Source organism: Vidua chalybeata, chromosome 2, assembly GCF_026979565.1.
Source record: "Vidua chalybeata isolate OUT-0048 chromosome 2, bVidCha1 merged haplotype, whole genome shotgun sequence".
In the NCBI taxonomy this organism is placed as follows: Eukaryota; Metazoa; Chordata; class Aves; order Passeriformes; family Viduidae; genus Vidua; species Vidua chalybeata.
In genome coordinates this window covers 17088550-17114131 of record NC_071531.1, presented here as the reverse complement: position 1 = coordinate 17114131, position 25582 = coordinate 17088550, and the positions used below count along the sequence as shown (strand labels likewise).

General features: G+C 42.5%; 1 protein-coding gene across 1 annotated transcript; it reads right to left on the bottom strand.

Annotated features, from left to right (window-relative positions):
• Positions 1 to 734: 734 nt before the first annotated feature.
• On the bottom strand, positions 735 to 25229 carry ACE2 (angiotensin converting enzyme 2). The gene is made up of 18 exons (XM_053935374.1): positions 25038 to 25229; positions 21934 to 22092; positions 19953 to 20046; positions 19181 to 19324; positions 17719 to 17831; positions 17088 to 17196; positions 16266 to 16363; positions 14631 to 14800; positions 13348 to 13574; positions 12397 to 12541; positions 10820 to 10918; positions 10055 to 10177; positions 9547 to 9719; positions 8592 to 8650; positions 3985 to 4085; positions 2913 to 3029; positions 1486 to 1680; positions 735 to 855 (listed from the first exon to the last, which is right to left on the bottom strand). Exons 1-18 carry the CDS (start codon positions 25224 to 25226, stop codon positions 735 to 737), a joined length of 2436 nt encoding a protein of 811 aa, XP_053791349.1. The 5' UTR covers positions 25227 to 25229.
• Positions 25230 to 25582: the final 353 nt, after the last annotated feature.

Genomic DNA, 25582 nt, shown 5'->3' with positions numbered 1-25582 from the left:
AAACCACTTTGATCATTTAGTATTAAGGAAGTTTCCATTTTTAATGTCAACATAAAAGAGATTTTTTTTCAGGGAACATGGGCTATTTAGTCTCTACAATACTTATCAAGCAGTTAGAAAAATAACTTATAACTTTCTAATAAACTTCCAGTGCTTGTTAGTCTTCATCCAGTATCCATTTTACATTGATACATATTTCTTGAAGGTGCAAAAATTACAGTTATATCAAATTGAGTTCTTTATCACTAAGGTTCTTCTGATAGTCAAGGGTTTTTTCATCACTATCTTTACAAATACTTTTGAGGTCTCCATCTGGAAAGATCAAGATGTTCTTCAGGAGTACATGAGTTTCTGTTTTGTGTGGCTTGGTCTGTATACAGCTGTATACTTCCAAGCTTTTGTATCTCATTACACAGGAAACAGAAGTTGGATGCAGCAAAACATGAAAAGCAGAGCAAATGGTGGGTAATGTTATGCACATAATTCATAGACAAGCCATGCATGTTTTCTAGTTACCACATAAACAGCAGATTTAGTTGCTATTGGCCATGAACCAGTAGATTAATGGTCAACCAGAAGACATTGTTCGATGATATCCATAGTGTTTTGCTCCTTTGCTAGGTACTATTGTTAAAAGTGAAAAACAAAACAAAACAAAACAAAACAAAACAAAAAAAAAAAAAAAAAAAGAAACCAACAAAAACAACCAGAAGCCCTTACTGTACCCACACCTTTTAAAATGATGTTTGTGTATCTTCAGCTGGCTCAAAGCCCAGGTTGCTTCTTCCCTCTTCACCATAAGGGTTCACCTCTTCACAATTTGATCCTGCTGCACCTCTGCTTTCTCTTGCTCTCCTGTAACAAAAATTCATTTTATATTAGAAGGTCCCTGTTCTGTTACAAGTCCTTCTGGATCCCCAGAATCCCTGACTGTAAATAATACTGTGTTTAACTGGAAATATTTATATAAAAGAAATCAAGTTAGCTTGAAAAAGAACTGTAGCAAATCTGCTATGTTCTTAGAAACCCTGTTAGTGGAGGGACATAGAAAACCAACCAAACTATACTTGTTAATGCAGTAATATTTAAGGAGAATGCCATTACTGTACAGCCTACAATCACATTACAGAAAACTGCAGGTGCTGATAAATGTGGGCAGCTCTGCTGTTGGAGAAGGCACCATGTTCCCATCAGGACATCCCCTCCTCCTTGGCAGAAGCCTGGCCACCCTGCCCTCCCTGTGACCAAAGCGATGGTTACATTGATGGTGATGGGGAAATTGCATTAAGCTGCCAAAGCTGTCATGTACTGAGACACAGGGAGATGAACCTTTAGCTATCACTCTTAATGGGAAAGGGATAACAGGCTTTCATTCCTTAACTTGCTTCAGGTAAACTGAAGCCTAATCTGTAAAAAATCCTGATGATTCAATTATCAGGACAACTTCCAGTAGTCATGATCATAGTATCAAAAGATATTACTCACTTTTTGCGATCTCTCTGCCCAGTGATGATCAAGGCAATAATTCCAATGACAACCAGACTAATGACCACCCCAAATACAATTAACCAAATGGTTACTGGTGGTTCATAAGGTGCAGCCAGGGTTGGAAGTATTCCCACAAACTCCAGCGTACTGTCATCGAGTCTGAAAGCTTCATTCATTCGTCCTCGAGACATCCTGCCATCAAATGCAAATTCAAAGAGTTTAACACACGTATTGGAAGGAAAGGAACAGTTTTCAGTTTTTTATAAATCTTCAGCATGGCAAGGTTCCCCTGAACATCTCAGTTAAAAAGGCTGCAGAGGAAGTACTGCTGAATGCATTTCCCTTCTGGCATGTGAGTAACAACCATAGAAACTAAAACCCCTAACCTATTGCAGCTTAACTGACGTGTTCAGACACTGTATGGACTCTTAAACTCAGTCTTAACATTTATTAAATGTACCTTCTGATCTCCTTCTCTCTTTGTATTTTACCCTTCATTCTCTTTACCATTTCTTGTCTATTGAAAAGTTTCTTATTTATGCCACATAAAGCCACAGCTTTGACATCTTACCTGTTTTCCTCCTACAATCTTACACAATTTTGATTAGTGTTTCTCACTGCCCTGAAAACCCTTTCCCTGGTGTATCATCTGTGCCTTGTTTTTCCTTAAACTTACACATCTGTTACTGAGTGCTAACCCAAGAGTTATTTTCACAGCCATATTCTTCTCCCTTAGTTCACCAGCTTATCTCATTGCTTCTTCAACTCCATCTCAGGTTGATGTTACTTTTAGATTTGTGCCCTCTTCATTTCCCCCTGCACATTACCCATGATCTTCTGCAGAGTTGCAGTTTTACTTATCATTTTTATAGCAATGACTTACAGTGGTGTCACACCATGCTATAAAAGAGCTGTTCATTGACCTGTAAGTGGGAACTAGCTCCTGCTCTGACCTCTTCTATGTAATCAAATACATCTGTCTGTCTTTCTAATACACCATTATTCTGGAGTCCTTGTTAACAATAATTCTTGCACTTACTTTTCAAAAATGAGAGGAAGAACACATGTGTGCATGCACACATCATTACTGTATTCTGTATTTCAGGGTATAAAATAGTTCCTGTTAAAGTCTGAGCAATTAGATCTGCTGGCAAGGTATGATGCAATGAGATGTGTTTTGGCAACCCCCTGGAGCATTTTACTTTGGCTGTTGTCCAAGATACCATCTGATAGATTGACTGTTTTCTTTCTGTCATAATAGTTTTCATCCTAGTATCTCTCATCTCACTATTTCCATTTTAACTGCAGAATTTACTTTCTTGTCACTGCTTCTGCCTCAGCTGACTTAAGCACTGCTTTCCCTTCCAACTTTCCATTTGGTTGGTTGGTTGGTTGGTTTTTTTCCCCAGAAAGCAAAATCTCACCTGATGGCATTTTCCACGTCAGCTTTGGGCACAATATCGCTGATATTACCTGGCATGCTGACAGTAATGTAGAAGGATATTCTTTGTGTCTCCTCGCCAACATGAATGTCTGTGTTTCTGAAGGAGAAACAGATGAAAAAGGTTATTTTCATTGTTGAGATGACATTAGCTTTAAATTCGGGCCAGTGAACAGTTGTGTTTGATTGCCATTGCCAGGGGTTGAGTTTACACTGGGGGCATAGTGAAATCAGCTGGGAAGTGAAATCTGTTTTCCTGCCAGAATTCCTTTCTCTGTGTGCTAATTTGTAACTTGAGCTGGAAAGTCTCCCTCATACCTAAAACAAGTCTTGGTGTAATTTTCCATAGCACATAATCACTTGCAGAAAGGAGAGTGTTTGGGGTTGATTTCATGAATGAGGTGGTGTATGAAGTACAAAGTGGAAAAAAAATAGCTGTCTTCCTTATTTTTCTAGAGTAGATTTTAGATATTGCATGACTGTTGTTCTATAAAGTAATATCTAATAGCTTGAGTAGATAGCTTCTGAACATTATTGAAGATACTTAATCAAAAGGGTTCTTTTTCTTACCAAAATCACTTTCAGGTGAAAGATTCTATGCTTGTAACTGAACTTAGATAAGATTAGTAAGTGTGCCAAATTCTAGTGCTCCATAGTCAACACGTTTATTTTTCCTTAGCCCCAAACCTCTTGGAAATTCAGTATAATACACATACATTACTAGAAATGTTTATTTCTAATCAGTCTACCTTCCCTGATATTTCTATATACATGTTGGGCACAAATTGTCATGGTTCATCTCCATCACTGATAAGCTGCAGGAGACAAAGCCTTCTTACCTAACTTCAGCACATTATTCCTAATCCCCTCAGGCTCTTGAGGGGAAAGATCTCACATACCCAAGCTGTCATCTTGCCTTTCACAAACAGCTGATGTTTGACATTGTTTCTGTCACCTTACATTTGACAGAAGGCACAATTAATCCCACCAGTTCATGCCATTAGCTGAGCAGAAGCAATGCAGGCATAGCTGGCACAATTAGGCAAGCCACTCACTCAAAGGCAACTTTCTGTTTCTTCACCTCTGCAAAGTATTTTCTCATGGCATAAGCAACAGATGACTTGAACAAGAAGAGCTCGCTTTCATCCCATTCATACTGCAGAAACAGAACAAGAGAAGTTCCTCAGAGATGGAGAGAAATCAGGGGCATTAAGAAATCATTCTAAAAAGAAATAGCAACTGTAATGCTTGGCATGCACTCCTGTATTATTTATTTGTGCCATGATAGCACATCAGAAACCAACCCAAACCCTTTAGATCTGTTATCTGGGCACTGTGGAGGAGAATAACCAGGGAGGTATCCCTGCTGCCAGACATCATGCTGTCCCTCTGCAATCTCTGGCACCTTTATGTGAACCTGCTGAAGATGCTGCAGTCCCAGCACACACCTCCTTGCCTTACAGGGAGAAAAGGCATCAGCAAGGCTATTCCTACTAAATATTGTGCATTCTCTTTGAAGTTTAAAAGATTTCATTACTTAGATCTTGTTTTAATAATTTTTTTTTTTTTTTTTTTTTTTTTTTTTTTTTTTTTGCAGAGCTGCTCTATTAAGGAGGAGAACCTTTGTGGTAGAGTTGTGTGAAGGTGGCTAATTTATTTGCTTTATGAGCTAAGGTTTTTGTTTGTGGTCTGTTTTGGTAAAAAACTCTTTGCATCAGTACTTCTGCAGCAAGCACATATTTGGGTTTTTTTCCAAATATGAAGATCAGATAGGTGATATAAAAGAAAATGTATTGCCTGTGTGCGGTCTTCTCCTGGCCTGCCTTATGAGTCCAAAGTTATTTGCAATGGAAGACAAAAACAGCTTCTCTGGGGCAGGAACCAAGAGCTCTACAGAGGGCAGAAACCACCACAGGAGGTGATAAAGAAGCATGGTCTGTTGTGAAATAGCATGTGTGCATGAAGGGAAAACTCCCAGCTGAACTCTGTGGCAATATCTTTTTATTCCACTCAGGCATAGATTTGATTGTGTTTATGGTACCTGGGCAGGAGGGCCCATAAATGCTGTCAGTGATAGAAAGTCCTGTCTTTCTTGAGCATTATTCAGGAAGGTGTGGTAGAAGGCAGCTCTGCTGTAACAGGCTTTATAAAACCTAGCTGCATTTTTCAAATGTGTCCACCTCTTGACACTGATGTAAAATGAGAGAGATGTATAAGTATATATGAGGAAGACACGGATATTCAGGGATAAACTGTTTAGCTGGGTCTGTTGCAATAGGACAAAGAGTAATTGTTTTAGGCTAAAAGAGAGTTGATTTAGATTAGTTACTAGTAAGAAATTCTTTACTGTGGTGAGGCACTGGAACAGGTTGCCCAGAGAGGTGGTGGATACTCAGTTTCTGGAAACATTCAAGGTCAGGCTGGGTGAGGCTTGCAGCAACTTGATCTAGCTGAAGATGCCCCTGCTCATTGCAGCAGGGTTGGACTAGCTTATCTTTAAAGGTCCCTCACAACCTAAAGACTCCTGATTCTATTAATAAAGGGCAGGAAAGGGCAAAAAGAACCCACTGTTGTCAGTCCATTCCGGACCAGGTCCCGGGAAAGGCACAGGTACCCAAAGCCATGGCAATCAGAGCAGTCCCCAGGGCGCTTGGAGGGCAGGGGCTGTGCCAGCCCTGGCTGTTCCCACCAGGAAAGGCTGAGGCTGAGTTCCCTTTGCGAGGCAAATGCCCCCGGCTTTCTCCTGCTGGCCCAGCCCTGCACTAAAGCACCTCTTGTTACTGCAGCTGCCTCCAGCAGCTGGCACTGTTCGCTATCACAGCTAAGAGGCTGTTGGTGGGGTTTCTCAGTTTTCTATTTATGCCCAGTAGCTTTAAGCTTGCAGTGCAGCTATTTTTTTTTTTAACCAGGATCTAATTGAGCTTGATTCCTCTACTGACACTTTCTGTACTTAGCATGTTAACATTTTAATCATTTATTCATTTCTCTAGCTTATACTTTGTCTTTTTCAGTCTAATGTATTTTAATTGCCACTGTGCCTCTCAATTGCCTTTATAAATACTGTTACTGTTGTGAAATAGCATGTGTGGATGGGAAGTATCTGGCTGGTTTCTGATCTGTGTTTGTTGTGACCTCCCACACGGCTTCCCCAGGCATCTCAGGCACCCACACTACCCTGTGCCTTACAGAAGCTGCTTTGCCTTCAGAGGTAAATGAACTCTGCCAAGCACCTCTGCTCTGTTACAGTGTGTTCACTCCAAGATCCCATATATGATTTGAAAGACAGTGTAAGTGTGACCTCTGATTCAAAAAGGATTTTTCATTGTCAAATACATCTAAATTCCTGCAGGCTGACAGCTCTCCATTCTCTAACACTGTCTTGTGTGACAGCCCTTTACAATGTGATCACAAATATTGGCATCGACCTGGTAGAGAATTTTGAATTCATGTTTGGAGAGGGGTCCGGTTTTCAAGTGGCAGTCAGGGGCTGGTGCTCCTGGAACTATTTATTTTAAATAAGACCCCAAGGGATTCAGTGGGGATCTTGTAGCAGTTTCCCTCGTGTGGGCACTTTCCTAAAGCCCCAGCTGAAGAAAAGTTGTGGATGTTTCAGCCTCATCAGCTGCACTAGTGATCCAGCAATGCTGCGGCTGCAGCTCTAATCTCATCAGCCTGAAAACAATTAGCAGGGTAATTGTGGCGGTGCACGCTCTGGTACAGCTGGCGTTGAGCCCATCTGAGAGTCTGGATTCTTAATTTGCCAGAACTTGGGTCTATTGAAACGTCCCTGCTGGTCACAGCTGGGGCTGAGTCACGGCCTGTGTGAGCTCCAGCTGCCCTGGACCCCAGCACAGCTGTACCTGAGCCCCAGAGCAGGAACCCTTCCCTGCCTGCTCTCTCCAGAGCTAACAAGCACAAATGCAAAACTGTTTGCTGGCATATTCAGAGTGCTTTGTGCTGTTAGGTCAGGGCAAAGCAACTCAAAATACACTTTAAACAAACAATTGCAGGGGGCCCACAGCTTCTGTGCACTGTGAGCCATACAAAGCACCCAAAACACATTGCTCTGCATAGCTGGGCTGAGATTCTGCCCGAGATTCCCCCTGCCTTTTCTCTATGCCAGTTCACGCATGTACCATTTACCTGCTGCTGCCATACCAGCATTCAGCCATGTCCCTGGGGGCTCAGCAAAAGGGACATTTGTGGGGAGGCAGAAAACAACTGAATAGAAAAGCTTTCTTGCAAGTCGGTGATGTGAACTGGTTTTGAGAGGAAAATGTATGTCTTGCTCTTCAGAGTTTAGGAACCTCCTGTCCACACAATAATTCAAATTAAGTAATCTGTATGAGATTGTTTTACAGCTGCTCAATTGCACAACAAAAGACTATGATGGCTAAAGGCAGGCATAAAAATGATATTAAGCTAAACATTAACCATAATGACTAATAAATGTGTTGTAATATGGAACCTTTTTATGCTGTTGATATCAGTTTTGAATTGTATCTAACTTGACTAGGCAGTCTAGGAAGCAATAAAACTCCAGTGAGGCTTGCGTGTGAGAGAGTGATAGAAGCAAGAGCATCAATTCATATGAAAAATGAGCCCATGGTTTGTGTCCTTGCTAGTGCAATAGGCTCCAACAAGCAGGTCTAAATGACCTGCCTGATGACATCCTCGTTCTTGGAAAATTACTAATGTCCTGCAAGGTGAAAATGGCTATTAACAGAAATGAAGTGTCTGCACTTAAACCTTCTACACTGCCTCCATGAGATTAGCATAAAGAGGAAGAGCTAGAATAAGAAGTGAATTTTCAGCCTGGGTTAAGCAGATGGGCTAAGCCAACACTCTGTTTAAAATCGTAAAAGCCATCTTCAGCTTTGATGAGATTTTTTTCATTGCTGTAATACATTTTATTGGACCAGCTGGTATAATTGGGGAAAGCAGACAAGCTCTTGGGAATGAAAGCCCTTCGCCTCATCTGAAACAGAAGCAGCTGCACTGCACTGTCCCCTGCAATCTCAATAACAAAGCTATCTCTGCATCAGGGTAGGAGGGCAGGGAGGCAGCTGAACATATCAGGGCCTGGAAAGATTACTGTAAACAGCCAAGCAAAACTCTACAGTGAAATGCTAACAGATGTGTTTTAGTTTGAAATTAAGAGCATTTAAGGACAGAGAGTGGGATCCACCAGCCTGCTTTTAAATGTGAAGTTAGGTGCTCTAATAACTTCTGAAGGCAGCCACCATAGCCATGATAATGGCAATTAGAAGAAATCAGGTAGAAGCTTGAAGTGGAAAGATCAGCAAATCTGGGGAAAATACAGCCATTTTCATGTACACAGGTTCCTCTATGTTAGCCCTCCAGGCCTGTTCTGTAGGAGGCGAGAAATAATGATTGGTATCTCTACAGAATAATAACTCATCTAGCTGAGATGCCGTTCCTAAAATGGGTGGGCTCACTCAGGAATTCCTCCACTAATTTTAGAGGCGGCCTTGACCACAAACTTAGACAAGACGTCTTTTATGTGATAACCCTTCACCTGAGCTGATGCAACCCTTCAAACACAAGGATCAGCCATACCCTGACTCATTTTCTGAGCCATTACCACAACAGCTCTGTTGCCCAAGCAGTAAGAAGGGTGCTACAGCACAAACATACTCACCGCCTGGTCCCCCAGAGCTGACTTCAGGCTGATGCGCACTTTGATGGCATTGCTAGAATCTGGTTCAGAAAGAAACAAGGGCCATGTTAGAGCTGCTGCAACAAGAAGTCTCCTGGGAAATGCTGAGATGGCTAAAGCTTCCTTACAGGTTTACTTGCTCTCCTTGGAGAGCTTGGTGGGACTGATTTTGTTTCCCTTCAGTCACCTCTACTGCAAACACACTCATCTCAGCTGTCAGTTCCCAAGTCTGGTTTTGTAGCAGATAGAAGGAAAATTCCTCTCTCCCATCACTGGGGATGAGCAGCTAAGGTGCAGTTGCTGGTGCCTGGTTAGGTGAATCCCACTATCAGAGACTGGCACAGAGCTGTAAGAGTTATGAGGCTCTCCAGTGCCAGCAATGATTACACAAATATAACCTGGCTTGCTCATCACTGTGTCACAATAATCTGAGAAATGCATTTTTCCACAGTCTCTTTCTTTTCCTTCCCTTGAGCTCCCCTCTTTGACTAACACATGTCAGTAAAACCATAGCAGTAATTTTTTTGTACTGGTTTGCCCCTACACCTGGCTCCCTGGACCAGTGGCTCCCAGTTCTGCAATACAGGCACACTGCTCTCAGGAAAGTGCCACATAAGACCAAGCTTCTGATTCTTTCTTCCTTCTGTAGAGCCATCCCACACTCTGAGTGCTGCCATCATGAAAAAAAAAAAAGACACCTCCATTTCTGAGAACTGGGTGGGGGTCTGAAAAACACACGTGCTGACTTCTCCAGCTCTGGCCATGAGGAAACTAATCTGTTTTCCTGTGAGTAAAACTTACAGCTCAGTGATTATTTCCCATAATCCTGCTTTTCTAGGGAGAATAGCCTCCCACAGCTACAAGAGAGAGGCAGTTTGCTAACCAAAGGTTGTGAAGAAGAACTCACATCCTTAAATAACCCACAAGCCATACGTACATGGTGTCCAGTCTGTTTTCCAGCCAATGAATCTGCCAGAATTGTTTTTTTTCAGCCACTCATATAAAGGTTCAAAGTAGTGGAGCAAGGGAGCTGCATTCATGTATTTTTCTCCTGTCACACTTTCCAGTGCTTGAGTCCAGGGCTTGGATCTCCCTAATTCCAGCAATTGTCTGTTTACATGGAACAAGAAATACTATATTATTGCCATGTTCCATCTAAATGAGAAGGACACTCTGTGATCAGTATAAAGGTGTTCATCTTTGCTTCTGAATTCACTCCTTTCTCCCATTATTCCTATTAATAAAAATATTTTATTCCCACAAACATGTAATTAAACCTTTGATGTTTAGAACCATAGTATACATAAATTTAGTCAACTTGTCAAAATGAATTGAGCAGGTATAGGCTTAATTTCCAAGCTAGGTTTATTCTTGATACAACCTCATTTACTCCAGAAGCTTTGTTACATTCTGATTTATTATATGTGAGAAATTTGCTTCGTTACCTGAGTTTCTGCCCAGCTTCAGTGGAGTCGGTGATGTCACATTTGTGAAGAGGGCCAGTATGGTTAGCTGCCTTGCAAAGTGCCTCCTGAAACTGGAACTGATAAATGGTGCGGGTGTAATACCTAAAGGAAGGGCAAGGAAAAGGGAGGCACAGATTTTATTAGCTGTCTGTCAAGGAAACCTGTAAGCCTTTGGCCTTTGGAAAGCTCTGCTGCATCAGCTGTCACTCCTGTCTGGGAGAATGCACTGCAGGGAGGGAGAGAGGCCAGCTGATATTTACAGTCTAGGCTAATTCAAATCTAGCAACATGCTAAGATCAAGTAGACTAGAAGAGCCCCAAATCTGTTTGTTGCCACATAAATCAGGAGAGGGTAAAGTTTTTAAAGTCCAGCTCTCTGCTCTAAGCCCTCTAAAATGAGGTAGCTGGGACACAGTGAACATCCAGGGCTGCATGTTCATGGCCCAAATGACATAGGGCACAGTGATCCCCCAAGAGGCAAGCACCTCATACAGAAGTGCTCCTGCTGGTTTGATGGCAGCATAAAACTTTCCTGTTCAGCAAGGTCAACAGCCTCCTCACTGCTCAGAGATCATTATGGAACAACCCCTGATGTGCAGAGAAACATTCCCATTGAAATCAGCAACCTTCAGTCTGGGCTTTAAACAAAATAAGATTGGGTCCTGAGACTCTCCAGCACATGTTTTAGGTAGCTGGGGCTTGTTCTGTAGACAAAACTTAAGTCATTAATTAAACACTGCACTACCTTATGAAGGAGTAATCATTGGCCACGTGAAACAGCGTGGCAGGGTCGCAGTAGGTTTCATCATGAGGGACTGGTTCCACAACACCAACTATGGCTCTCCTGGAGATGAAGGAATAACACAGAGTTTCTGTTTATAGACAATAAGCAAAGGTAATCTGACTCAGCTTTTCTTCTGTTTTGTCTGATACATACGGACACCTCTCTTTTGTAAACAGAAGAATTCCATACAGCTCCCAGTAACCCCAAGCGAGTTCTGCTCCACAGCTGGAGACCACAGAGAGGAAGCTGTTTGGAAACTCATAATGCAAGGAAGGGATTTGTATGATGGCAGGGTGTGCAGGGATCAATTAGTGGTATGAAATAATCTGCAAGACATGAGATTCACACAAACCACCTCATGCCCTGGGCCATCCTGAGTTTAGAGACCTGTATTTTGTTCTGGGCAAGGGCATGCAGAGACTGGGCGACCCAAAAGGTGATGGCCTCCTGTGCCACTGGGCTGGAGATAAGCTTTCTCTTTATTTTCCTCTCCTGAGACTGTCTTTCCTGAGAAACAGACCCATGCCTTGAGTTCTGAAAATGGTAATAAGCTTCAAGGGAAATATTTTTCATAAACATGTATTTCAAGAAGAGAGCTTTGCAGTGCCACTGCAACAGATGTGATAAGCTTCCCTGAACAATTTGTCATTCTCTATTTCTCTGACATCTCTGCTACTTTTGAATACATTGAAGCTGATTGATTTTTACAGTGGGTCAGGAGGCTTGCATATATCAACTTTTATTATAGATTCTGCTTGCTGATGGAGGCTTGCTGTTCATGTTTGTGTTAGAGTTCAGGCTCCATTTTCAGCGTGGAGCTTGTTTGGTTTCTTTGCATTTTTCTGCCCTCATATTAAAACCAACCTGGGGAATTACAAACTCAAGTCTGAATCATATTTATTTTTAATCTTGTGCTCCAAGGTGCTGAAAATAGACTGATTGATGGGCATAATCTGAATAGGCACCTCTGGCTATTACTTGCTGAGGGAACTGCATTTTCTGTACCAAGAAAGGTGGTATCTTAGTACACAAGGAAGGAAATATTCAGTCTGAAATCTTTCAGACAGTTTGCCTCCAAAAGGACTATATGGTGGGAAGGAAACACAAAGCAGAGAAGTATGCTCAGAGACTTGGTGGATTGAGATATGCATGCTTCTCTGGCTGGCAAGTACAATGAACTTCACTTTCCACTTGTCCTTAAGGATGTGGGGAGCAAACCAGAGCACATGACCAATGAGGCTTAGAGAAGGGATGTACTTTAGCTGTGAAGATGTCTTGGGAATGTGTCAGGGGGACAGCAATATTGATCTGGAACAGGCCATACAAAGGCCATGGGCTGTCTTTATCAGGAAGCTGATATGAGACATTATGAGACATTGTCCGCACCAAGTTGGGTATTTCTATCTAGCACTCTACTGGTATTTACGGAAACACCCAGATCCTGTCCTATAGGGGCACAAACACCTCAGTATGTTGAGTAACTAGGGTTGAGTTTGCAGGTTCATATGAAAAAAATCCCCTTTGTTTCTCAAACTTACTTCATCTCCCACCACCGTTTGGTCCATTCCTGCTTTGTAATCTCACCCCTAAACACCATCCACCTCCACTTCTCCAGCATGTAAGTAAAAGGCATTGTTCCAACAATCGTTAGTGCTTGTTTGAGCAGAAAGTTGATTTCAGTTTCTGAAGAGAGAAGCAGTTAAGGTAATGGTTATGGTAGCAATTAGGATCTGATTAGATGGCTAAAGCTGTTTCCTTTAACAGCTAATGCTTACATCTTGTTTGAATTACAGATTTTCACTAAAGAAAAAATGCAAGGAAGAATACAACTGAAAAAAAACATGAGATAAGATGATTTAGGAATTCTACACTGTTTTGTCTCTCTTTCCCCCAGACTCTTAAATAACCTAGTCCTTTGACATTTACATTTAGTTTCCCATCACTGAGAACCTCTCCAGTCTCTGAGGAATTTTGAGCTGAAGACATCTCAAAATGTATAAAACATGCATCTTCATCCATCTAAGGCAGTGCTCGGAACACAGATGAACTGCATTATAATGAGGGCCTACTTCTGTTGTCACTCAATATTCACTGAAGTGGGAGATGTAAATCTCAAGGGTTCAGTTTCATTTGAACTGCTAAATACATATCTTGATAGAGATATGTATGGATTCATGCAACAGAGATTGAAAAAAGTGTTGGAGACTCATCTAAATGAACTGTGAAGATTGAAGGATGAGTTGTTCAGTACTGAAGGTAGTAAAGTGCTAGCTATTTCTTTTTAAATTATGTAACAGCATTTTAAACCAGTGATCCTTGCTTCACAATGCCATTTGGCATTGAAAAAATAGTATTTCTGGTAAATTAGAAGAGTAAGATTTTCAGAAGCCTGTCAGTTGATTGCTGAGTTTGCAGGCACAATCTTCTGCCACAAAATAAGGCCAAAAAGTGCTTTTACATAAATGCATAATATTTATGCATTTATTTACCTTCATCATCTTGGAAAGTTGGCTCTAGGAGATCAAGAGATTTCAAGTGCTGAGGCGTGGCTGCAGAAAGTGACATAATTTCACCTACAGCTTCATGGAAGCCCTCGTTGGCACCGCCCCTCAGCAGGTAGGGCTGCCCCGCGTACGCCATGTCGTACTCAATGTGGCCCATCTCGTGGTGTGCCGCCAGGAAGTCATCCATGGTCACTTTGGTGCACATCTTGATCCTACACACCAGAATAAAGTGTCTGTGGTCAGAGAGAGAGTGGCCCAGAGAAAGGCTGTCTGAGCCCTGTTTGCTACAGCCATGGAGCGAAGCCCCTCCAGAGCTTGCAAATGCCCTTTGCAAAACCTGGGCAGCCACATCCTGGTATGCAGTGCAGAACCTCCTGCTACAGCAGTGGGGAACTCAGCAAAACACCTTCAGCCACCTTGAAATTGTCCAGGCAGTAAGAGAAAACTGCCGTTTTGTGAGCACAGCTGCTCCCTAAAACCTGGTGATAAACTCACTGTATGTGTGGGAGTGAGTAACCACCACCAATCTTAGTAAAACAGTAATGTGTAAAACCCTGTGTGTTGGTGGCTCCTGCTACTTCATCCTCATGTAGGATTTACTATTTACTAAAGGAATGTCTTCCAAACAGGGTTTCTTTTCACCTTCCCCAGACTGCTGAGGTGGGACACTGATGTGTTTCACTAAGGCTCAGCTGTGCACCAGCTTCTTTCCATGAGTAACTGTGGGGACTGCAAGAATTTCTGCAAGAAGTCTTCATTTTCAATGGTAATTTCTTTCTCACTTCTTTCCCAAGTATGGAAGAGACTGATGGATTTTCATGAAACTGGATAATTCTGCTAAAGATAGACAGTGGACTCTCAGGAGATTTTCCCTTGCTACCCAGGGACCCTCTGCCATTGCTGCAAAATGTGCAGTTGTCTGCAAATCTCACTGGTATCCACCTGCATTTCTGCTTATTCCTTAAGCCCTATAACATAGCCACTATTTCTCTAATTCATAAAAATATTAGTTACTTCTCAGCTAAAATTTGAGAGTAGATCTTGAGTAGATCTACTAGTAAATTTGAGTAGATCTTCACAGGAAAAGTTATACAGAAAGGTTTACAGTCCCACAGGATCCCTGCTCTCCTGTCTTCCTTCTTTCTCTCTCTTTTCAGCCAGAAAAAAAAACAAAGAAGAAATTATAACTTAAGACAGCATGGTGCACCTCTAGTGAAAATACATTTGTTCTAGGAGGTAGTACAAAAGGGTCATAGCAATTTCAGTACCTGTAATCATTTTTGCCCAGGTCCCATGCTGTAGGATGGCAGACAACCTTCCTGTTGTCAGTCGGCTCTGTGAGCATGGATTTTTCCCAGAAGTCCTTAGTCATGTTTTTGAGGCCAATGGAAACAAAGAAGGCCTCAGCAGACTTGAATATTTTAATTGCATCCCATTTCTGAAAGAGACAATGCCACCATTAACCTCTGCTTTTGCATGCAGCCTGTTCCCCATGCTCTGCTGGATGCAGGGCAGCTGACTTCATATTTATTTCCCAGGAGCTTCACACCTGCACATGGCCTATTGAGAGTAAGTCAGTAGTGTCTGCCTTTGGCACTTCTGTGAATTCTGCTGGGAACTGGAATTAAGTGTTTTCCCTGCAAACAAAGTAGGTTTCTGCACTCAGAGGTTCAGCATAAATATAAAGTAGGACAAAAAATGCATTCCTGTATGTCAGATCTGTGATCCGACCCTTCAGTCACTTCAGTCAACCTGGGGACAACACATATGAGGAAGTGGAGCTACATTCCCAGCAGATGAGCATGAGAGATTTCAGCCAGAACCATAAAACCTGGCAAATGTATCTATGGGAGTTGCTTATCAGATTAAAACTGCATGGTTATGTTCAGGATAATTCTGCCACTCAGCAGTTTTATTATTCTTCCTAGCAGGAGCGCTGCATTTACTGGGATGAGCTCTCACAGAGACCTGATGGGCAAACAGCTCATTTGGATGAAAATCTCAAATGGGGCACATCCAACAACAAGGATGAGCCCACCCATTGCTCAAAGGCTATGTAAATAATGCTTGCCTTCTTGCAGTGGTACTTCAACAGACACAAATTTATGACTACAAGTGGGTCAGTAACGTAAAACAGAGGTGAGAATAATGCAGACTTGTGCAAACTGCTAAGGAATCAAATTCAACTATTCCTTCTCTTACCAGCATAACGTTTTCATGGAGTGCTGCTTATGAGAGGAGAGTAGATTTCAGGTGAATAATTGCATTTCAGAAATCAAATTCCATCTAGTTCCATCAAATTCCCTTTAGTTTAAAAAAGGAGTAAGGCTTTGGCAAGACTACAGGGAATTTTCTTCCCCCATGTTCTTGGTCTGGTAAAGGTGGTGGCACAGCTGTTAGCTCTACAGATCTCAAACACAGACCTTATGCTGCTATGCAGTTATCAAGAGATAACAGGCACCATTGCAGTTTCTCTAGCTGTATCCAAATAAACAAGACTGACAAAAACAAAACTGTGATATACAAACTATTTGATTATGGTAATGACTGGCAAAGGTCATATTTGATACCAGCCCTCTCCAGGAGTCCTGAAATATTTATAAGTACAAAATATATCTCTTAATGGATAAGTGTCTCTGAGGAAAATAAACCTGGAGACAAGATTAAGAGGGTCAAAGAGGGTGGAGGAAAACAGAGAACAGCTAAGGGGATAGGTACAGGGAAAAATGCATAAACACTTAAAAGTCAAAAGCAAAAAAAGGATGCAAAAAGCAACACTTTGTTGGCAGTGTGTCTGCATGAGGGCAGCCATGGATTCCTAGAGAGCAGCTGATCTGTGGTACATAATTTTTATAGCCTCTAGATTTGCTACATAATGCATATTGCATTAAGGCATGTCTTACCTTTTCAACCATTGCAGAAGTTACATCAATGTTTGGTTTGGCTGGATAGGGAACAGTCAAGGCATACAGATTTGTCCAGAATCTACCCCACATATCACCTTCAGAAAAAGAGAGAAACAAAGAAATACTTTAAATTATTTATTATGTATTCTCAAAGGTGCCAGACAGGTCTATAAATTGTGCAGTGTCAAAAATAGGGACTCCTATTCATCTAACCAGGCCTGATCCAGATATTTAGGGGAGCATTTCTAGCAGGTCATGCATAGGTCAAACTCAGATCAAGGATCCTTTTATTACCCAATATCAGCAATTCTTGGATAATACAGTTTCAGGACTGATGACATTCCTAAAGGTGTATGAAAATTGAACATCCTTTTTTTTTTAGTCCACATGATTGTTGTGCCATGTTCAGGAACACAACACAAATGGCAGCTTAATGCTGCATGATTTGAAAGCCACATTACAAAATGTGGGATCTTAGAGTAAAATCTGAAAGGAACAAGTATCTCTCTGAAACTCTAATTTCTGAGGAAGACAACTGCTGCAGAGGGGAGGGAAATGTCCCAGCCAAATGCTAGAGTTTTGTGCCATGTGAGGTTTGGCGAGGATGAGAATACCTGCCTTCCCTTCCTGCCACTGCTGCTAAGCACTTTGTGTCATCTCTGCTAGGAATTTATGCATTTCTCCTCTACCCTTCTTTTATCTGTAACCTTTTTGGTAATATCCTGATTAAACAGTCAGATTACTCTCCACCCATGTGTCTTGAAGGTGACTGTCCTGTGTATGAAGTCAGGCCCGCACGCCATGGATGCGTTGACATACCCAGTAAGTGAGCAGGGAGGCCTCCTGTGGAGCTGATGAGCTTGGGGCCGTACACTTGTCCCAGCTTGTGTCTCACGTAGGCATGCAGCTGCTCGTACAGAGGTTTTATCTGGAGGCAGAGGAGGAGAAGGAAACAATTTTTATTTTTCACTTTGCTCTATTCCGCTCATTACTCCTAAACAGAGAGCCTTGAAGCTCTCTCTGACAAAAAGCTCCTGGCAGGTAACTGCACCCCAAACCTGCAGCTTAGCTTTGCCCCCTGCCTCAGGGCTCAGGCACTGAGTCCAGATTCCAGTCACAGAAGTCCTGCTCAGGTATGAGGGAGGGAGCATTGCTAACTTCTGAGCTGGAGTATCAAGGATGCCATCTACCCCACAGACCCTAGCTGGAGGAGAGACGTGGACCTGCAGAGATCCCTCTTTTCCAGCCTTTGGGGACCAAGCTGGTCCTTGAACAGCTACAGAGGTAGAAAAGTCATGTGTGTGTCCTCACATCTGTTTCTGTTAAATCCAGGTAGACTGAGATCAGCCAGTTTAAAGCAGGTTTCTTCTTCATTCATAACATCAGCACATGAGCCCACCATTTCAAAACACAACCCTTCAACCCAGATGAGAGCTCTTCCTGCCTCTACCTGCTCAAATGTCTTCTCCACATCTTCGATCAGCTGGTCACGGCTGTATTTGTAATTTTCTGGAGACTTTGCTTCATAATTTGCTCTCCAATAGTCTCCGTAGTCAGAATAACCTGTAAAGCATGGATGCATTGCATGAGGACACCACATGTGGGGCTGCTTAGGTCTGCAGGAGAAGTGCAGCTCTCTGTGGATCCCATGCAGACTTGCAGCCTTCCCCCAAAGCAGCAAAATTCTAGATAGTTTGGGTTTAGCAGAGAGAAAAAAGCCTCCCTGAGTGTCTGTCTCATGAACATGCAGGTATGGGAGATTTCCAAGAAATTCAGAAATTGATGTCATGGTTATCTGCTAGTTAGGGTCATTCCATCTGGAGATGGAAGTCAAAGGAAATCAGGAATCCTGACTCGAGCTCCTGGGCTATGAGGGACAGCAGCCTCTGCTCAGGCTGGACACTAACGGGTTCTCACAGAAGGCATAAACTGGTGGACATTAAAAACGGGCCCCCTCTTCCAGAAACTAAACCACCAGGACACATGCAGATACCAGAAGTGAAATTCAGCTCCCAGTTCCATTACACCTTCCAGTCCACTGAGCTCCATCAAGCCTGGAGTAAAAATGGTTCCTAGCTGAAGTCTTGTCCGTAGTGGTACGGAGGAAGGCCATAATGACCATTTCTTAATGTTTGGCTTTTTTCCCTGTCTTACTATTTGGGCCATATTTTCTTACCCAGCTCCAACCTGACAGTTTTTGCAAAACAAGGAGGATGGGAAAGCAGGTGATACAGCTGCAGTCTGGCCAAGAGACAGATGATGTAGCTACTTCAGAAGCTGCCTTAGAAGACCCCAAAAGAAAATTAGAAGGCAGCTGCTACTGTTCCTTGAAAAGACAGTTCCATATGATTTGTGTGGAGATCTCAGACTGGAAGCACACTTCCCTTAGTACAAAATCCTTTTTGAACACACAGCTGCACCCACTGTCCCAGGCCTACCAAATCTGATCATTCCAACTAGGGAATAATGCTTATAAAAGTACCAATGACTGGCTGCTGCAAGAAGGTCAAGGCCCATAGGAAAGAGGAGATGTTGTCAAAATTCAGCAACACTCAGAAGCTGTTTAAATGGAGTGTGCTTGTCCATAAATCACAAATGGTGCAGTTCTGGGTGCTATGTAATGAGGGGCACTGATGCATTATGGCCTTTGGAAAAAGTGCCAACAAGGAAGGGTGCCAACAAAAAGGTGCCTCTTGTTCCAGGCTGGGAAGAAACCTCTGAACTGCTCAATGGCAGTTGTCTGCATTGCCTCTTACTATGAGATATGCACACCAAGAGCAAATTATGTGCAAATTATGTATGTGTTTTGAATTCATGGGGAAATTGGGTAATACTACAGTATGTTTACTAGTTTCTGGGTGCCAGAAGGGAAAAAAAAATAAGGAACAAAAATAAAACAAAAATTGACTTACCATTAAGCCTTGCAACCTCATTTTCAAGTTCAACATACTCTTCATATAATGGTCTCATCATTCTGCCAACATCAGCTCTCCAGCCTTCCCAGGCCCACAGTCTCTCATAATAATCAGTGCTTCCAGCCATAATAGCATCCAGACCTGTCAGAACAAAAAAGTAGGTACTAGGCTTTGAAAAAGCAGAATTTTTCTTTTATAACAGACAAAAAAACCAAAGTGAAAGAAATTCATGAATGGAGAAGAAAACACTTTGTATTTGCTATACTGAAAGATCCCATTATTTCATTGCATCCTTTCCTAATTTAAGGTTTTCCTCTTGTCTTTGAGAAGCATGGAGCACATCCATAGTCTCAAAGACTCATAGTCTCTTAAATGCTCTCTCCACATTAGCTTCCCTTAAGTTGGTAGCTTCCCTTAAGTTCTCTGGCCTCAATACAACATTAAGACCAACATGACTGAAGACAGGGAATAAAAAATAGATTTTCTGTGATATAGGCAAACCCCAGGTGACAGGCAGGCTGCCAAACAAGCTGAGCAGCCCTCCCAATTTTTTTTTGCTACAAACAGGAGATGGTATGTCTTGTGGGCAAAGGTCCAGTGGAGGTGCCTGAACTGCAAGGTGCAATTAAATTATGACGAAGCTTTAGATAGCAGGAAATATCTGTTGAAGTTACAGCCTGTTCTTTTGCAGCCAGGAGCCACCCTTTGGCTTTCTCTTTTGGCACCCTCAGGGTGAAGAGCACAGTAGAGGCAGTGGTTGGTGTCATACCTGGCTCCAGCACCAAACACTCCGATGGATTGTTGATTTTACAGACAGTCCCAGTGCTGTAGATGGTACTCATTGTATTTAGCACAGTGCCCAGCTGCAAGTTGGATGCAAGACAGCCTGTTAGAAACCCACTCTGTGCAAAATAACAGCCAATTATGCTAATTCCTTAAAAGCTAGAATCAACACTTCACCCACCAGCTTAATATTTAAGCATATGTTTGAGCTCAGGAGAGATTAATGAAAGAATTTGCCTAAATGAATTACTGAACCAGATCTAGCTGGAAAAGACAGATAATCTCTCAAATATATGATATAACCTGCAGGTTCTTAATATTCAGTCAGACAGAGCTCTGGATTCAATGAGCACTTACTGTCACAAGAGAGCTGTCAATACACAGTAGCAATAAAAAATAAAGTTTATCAATGTGCTTCCATAAGCATGAACACACATAAACTTTGCAGGGATTTGTGGCTTTGAGTGGCAGCAAAGAGGGCCCCTTTGGCTGGTGCCTCCAGGCTGACTGTTGCCTGTGGGTTTTAACATCACATCACACTGATTGCATGGATCTGCTTGGACTCCATCACACAGAAGCTGTGGCTCATGTCTTGGGCCAGCTGAAGGCCAAACTGCACCTGAAATCATTCAGCTCTATCTCAGAACCTATGCTACGTAGCTTTGTTTTAAATATTTTTTAATGTTTCCACATCTTCATGTCTCAAGGATAACATGTACCACTTTTAGCTTTCCCTTTAGGACTATGAAATTTCTCACCTAGAGCTTTAAATCAGAACTCTGAAGAGCTGTCAGTGAGAAGGGTAATTAGTGAGTACCTCTAACTTTACCTCTGTCAGCACTAAAATAAATCAGTGCCCAGGCAAATTTTTGTTGTCAGTGAAGAACACTTAGATATTCTTTGGCTCTCCATCAGACTGTATAAAAAAGTCACTTTTCAAACATGAATCAACAGCTTCAGCCCCAAAGGCAATTATCTATGAAATTCTAAGTGTCTAAACAGGGAGGGTACTGAAGAACATATCTCCTCAACAGAAACAACATTACCATTAGTGCATTGTTGTGATCCAAAATAAATATATGTTTGTATGAACTTCCAGCAACACAATCTGTTTTTCAGAAATGCATCTTATTTGGATCAGACATGAGATCCAGCCAATCTGCTGCTTCCCTTGGTGAATACCACTGCTGACCTTAGCAGACAAATCTCAGGATTCTTCTGTAATTAGGACTGTAGGATCCTGGACTGTAGGTACCCATGACTCAGTGCTATGTTTCAATTTGATCTTCAGCAAAGGGAAAGTAATTTAACTCTCAAATGTTTGGTTATAAATCCCTTTTGAGTCTGCATAGCTGCTCCAATTTCATGTATAGTCATTATCAATATACCTGCCTCTTAGGTGAACTTGTCAGTGCAAATGTCAAATCTCATTAGGATTCTTGCCAAATCTTGCTGGCCTTCAGCAGCTTTCTGTGGAACCCTTCCCATTTTCAGGCATCCTAGAGTGCCCAGTGCAATGAAACATTCCTTCTTTTTCCCAGTATGATAATGTACCAAGTTCAGAGAAAGAAAGACTTCCTCCATCTCCTCCTTTTTGACTCATTGAATAGCCTTGTACCCATCTCTTTCTGCTCATTGCCCTAGGTCTGGACTTCACCAAGCACTTACCCCATGTCCTTTCTTGGTTTTATGGCTAATCCAGCTATAAGTGCAAGGACTGCTCTAAGGCGTGTTTGAAATTCATTCCATGGCAAAACTGCTGACAGAAATGGCAACCAGCTTCCTAGGCCAGACTACCCACAGTCCTGTATTGCTGTGAACACCTAGAAGAGGTACACTTCCATACCATACACTGCATCATCCCAAAACAAGCAGGGTGGTGACAGCACCATGCCCTGGCTTGAGGGTGCTGTGGGAGGCAGCTGAACTCACCCCCCAAAAATTATGAACTACATTCAACAACTTACTCTGTTATATTTTTCTGGTGACAGCACAGATGATCCTTTTTCCTGAAGAATCTGGATCTGGAGCTTGGTGAGGTCATCTGCAATGTTGTCTACTTGGAAGTTGCTGGCATTCCTGGAGGCCTCCTCGTAAAACGCGGACCACCTGGCGCCCGCCTCGCTCTGCAAGGGGGTCACACAGGTCTGAATTAATCCCTCCAAGGAGTGGAGTGGCCTGATGCACTCCGTGGACAAAGATATCACTTCTAGGAAGAACTTCATTTGTGAAGAACACCCATGGACTGCAGGCTGAGCACTTGCACCACCCGGTGAAATGGCTAGAGAGCTTTTTGGCTTTGTTTTATTCACACATCCAGATAAGCATTTTTCTTTGGGAACAGCAAAAAGCATGATTGTCTGCTCACACCTTGGTTGTTATAATTGATCCAGCATAATTTTGCTGTGTCTCCTGCTATTCTAAATCATGTTTTCTTCACCCATCTGTGAAGAAATAAGCCAGGGCACAAAGAGATCTGTGACCCAGATGTTAATCCCCTACATTTCTGCTGCAGTAGCAGGAACAGTCAGCTGCCAAGATAGTGATACTGAATCTGTTTTTGAGGCAAATATCACTTTCTTCTGAAATGCTGGCAAATAAAAGATTATACTTGGGCAAAGGAGGCTCTAAACTGGTACCCAAATTGGGTGTGCAAAATCTCAACATTTTGCATGAGATTGCTTTTAACACTTCTGCAATTACAGACTATGATATGTGAAACTCCCAAATTTCTGTTCACAAAGTAGTAGCATTAGAACACAATTCGGAGTTGGGACTGTCTTATTCACCTTTTTCTAATGTGTTTATACACAGTTTAACACATCAGCAGCAATTCCAAATGGCAACAAGAACAGTACTAATTAACCTGGGTCCTTGGGAGAGTTTATTTAATTGTGCTTATGCCAGAGCTTCCCAGGTTGTGGATAGGGCACCCATCTCTCCCTGCTGAGGGGTCGCAGAACTCAAATCTCATAGTGTGCCTGAGGAGCTCTTTCAGGCACCCTTCACCGCTGTGCAGACACACCAGTAAGACCAGCACTTAGTGCAGGGCTGTGCCCGGGTTGTTCAGCCCCATATGTGACAGGGGTACAGCACCCACTGCCCCAGGCTCCAGCACAGAGGGGTGGTGGCAGATGTAAAGCCATGGTAATCCCATCTCCACATCTCCATCCTATCTGCAGGAGAGCAGCCATCACTGGGAGGTTTTCCAAACTCTCCCCTTCATGGGAGCAAACAGTCCTGACACTCCTCAGCAGCTCACAGAGGCCAGTGGGAAAGAGCTTGATAAGCACCCAGAGAAGGGCATTGCTGTGCCAGTGTGTTCCTGAGCTCCTTGTCCTGAGCAGGAACAGAGAGGTGCCTCAGGAGTGGCAGGGCAGAAGAGGGGGCTCGTTGGCTACAAAAGCCAGGGGAAAGCAGTTATCTTGCTGTCTGATATTTCCACAATTAGAGGAATTGGTTGTAGGGCTTGTGACACAATTTACAAGGAAAATGGATGTGAAGGAGCCAGAAGGGACAGTATTCATTAACTCTCCTCCAGCAGAACGGGAGGAGGGGAATCAGTGGGTTTATTACCAGCGCTGCTGAAGATATAAAGAAAGAGAAAAAGCTCTCTCTGAATACTAGACTAATTGGTTTTATTGCTGGTATCTCCTCATGTATTTTATTATCATCTCATTAATGTTGAAAATACGATATAGGGCTTTCATTTTATGTGTTTGGAAACATTACAGTTTAAGTGTCTGGTGCCTCGGAAAAAATTCCAGATTGACAATGATTAGTCATTAGGATTTCTTCCAGCAACCGGTCTCCTTGCTTTAATTAAGAAATATGATAATTAAAACATGTTTTAATTAAGTTATATGACCACAAAGTGAAAGACCAGCCATTAGGCAAAAATAGATGTAGGATGTTCAGCTTCATTTTTATGCTCTGAATTGTTTTCTCTAAGGCTTGAGTTAACTTTAAAAAACATGCCACTTCAAACCAAAGCAAAATTCAAGGTGGTTTTGTTAATTTTGAAAGGCTTTGAGCTTACAAGATACTGAATTGAGGCATGGCAATACCAGTAACCAGCCAGACCATGGCTGCCTGCTCTTGACAAGTTCTTGTCCAGGGCTGGGGCAGACAGAGGCTGGTGTTGAGAAGCAATAACTGTGTTGGAAGACAGCATGAATAAAAGTGCTATGCTCCTTCCTGCAGATAGAAATGGACTTTTAAACCAACATACAAGACCACTGTAACAGAAATTCCACTGCTGGCATTTGCTAGTCTGTAATGTCACTTCATTTTTCCCAGTCTAATACCTCCAGGCAGTCTACCAACAGCCCTGACTATGAGAAGAGTGATGGGGGCAGGGGGAAATGTCCACCACTGGGTAACTGGTGTGGGCCTATAAATCCATCAGCAAACATTTAAAAGAATGCCTGCATCCAGAAAATATATGTATATTCACTGAGAAGTAAAACAACTGTGTATGTCAGTAAAAAGCCCAGTGTTCATCTGGTCTTAGGGAAAGTGGGAGACCTGAGCTCATGTGAGTGCAAGATTCAAATCTTGTTTCCTTGCACCACAGACAGCACCTACCCCAGGCCCTTGGAGAGGATCTTCACCCTCAGGATATGCCCTCTCCAAGAGGAAAGGAAAATGCTTTGCTCTTGGAAAGGGAAGTCCCACAGAGAAACACTATAGCAGGAGGTGTTGGACTCAGAAGAAAGCATCTCTCTCCATCCAACACAGATTTTCAGGATGAACATGCAGTGCTCCCTTGCCTTTTCCCTCCACTCACTGGAGTGACCTGAAGTGATGGCTAGGGACAGTCCAGCTTCTGGCCATCTCTCTGCAGTGCAGGCAGTCCAGGTACTAACCCAAGGCTGTAGAGGCTGGTAGTGGCCCAGGCACATCCAGTAGGCATTGCTACATTAAAGCAAGCTCCTCTACCCTCCCCAAAATGAAGCACAGCTACCAGAGAAGTAACACTCCAATTTCAGATGAGCTTAGTAGAACCAAAACAAACCAGAAAGTGTTAGATTCCTAATAGAACAGTAAGGATGCAGGATGGAGCACTCACCATTTTATTGGCATTCTCCTCAGTGATGTTGGTGTTGTAGTTCCATGAGGCAATGGAGTTCTCATAGCTGATATCTTCTGCCCTCCTGTTAAACTCTTTTAAAAATGTTTGGGCTTGTTGTGTGACATCCTGAGGGGTCACAACAGCACTCAGGCCACAGAGAAGCCAGAAGTGGACAAACATATTCATGTTCAGAACTTCTCAACGAAGTAGGTTTCCTCAGGTAAGCTTCTCTGGTGGCCTCTGCCTCATCAGCCTTCAAGCATGGCCACTGTGAAGAAGAAAGGCTGATCCAATTTGCTGGACCTTTTATAGGTTTTATTCATTATAGGAGAGAAAGGAAAAAGTTTTTTATAAAAAGCCAAATAAACAAATGTCAATTATTAACTTTGGAAAAACATAATTACTCCTGCCATTTTATGGCCTTCTTATAAAAGGCTTTTACTTTTGGTTAATGTTTCCCAAATGTGCTGTCAATGATACAGCTGGTCACTTTATCTATAGCCTACCCGTGTCTCTGGTAGCTCAGAATCTGTCAATCCTTT

Bases quoted from the DNA above. Each gene is read 5' to 3' on its own strand.
- ACE2 (XM_053935374.1), bottom strand. From the start codon at position 25,226: ATGAATATGTTTGTCCACTTCTGGCTTCTCTGTGGCCTGAGTGCTGTT. The intron at 17,197-17,718 runs GTAGAGGCAGGA...CTCTGCCTCCAG, and splicing joins TGGAGAAGACATTTGAGCAG to ATAAAACCTCTGTACGAGCA. The intron at 12,542-13,347 runs GTAAATAAATGC...TTCTCTCTTCAG, and splicing joins AACTTTCCAAGATGATGAAG to AAACTGAAATCAACTTTCTG.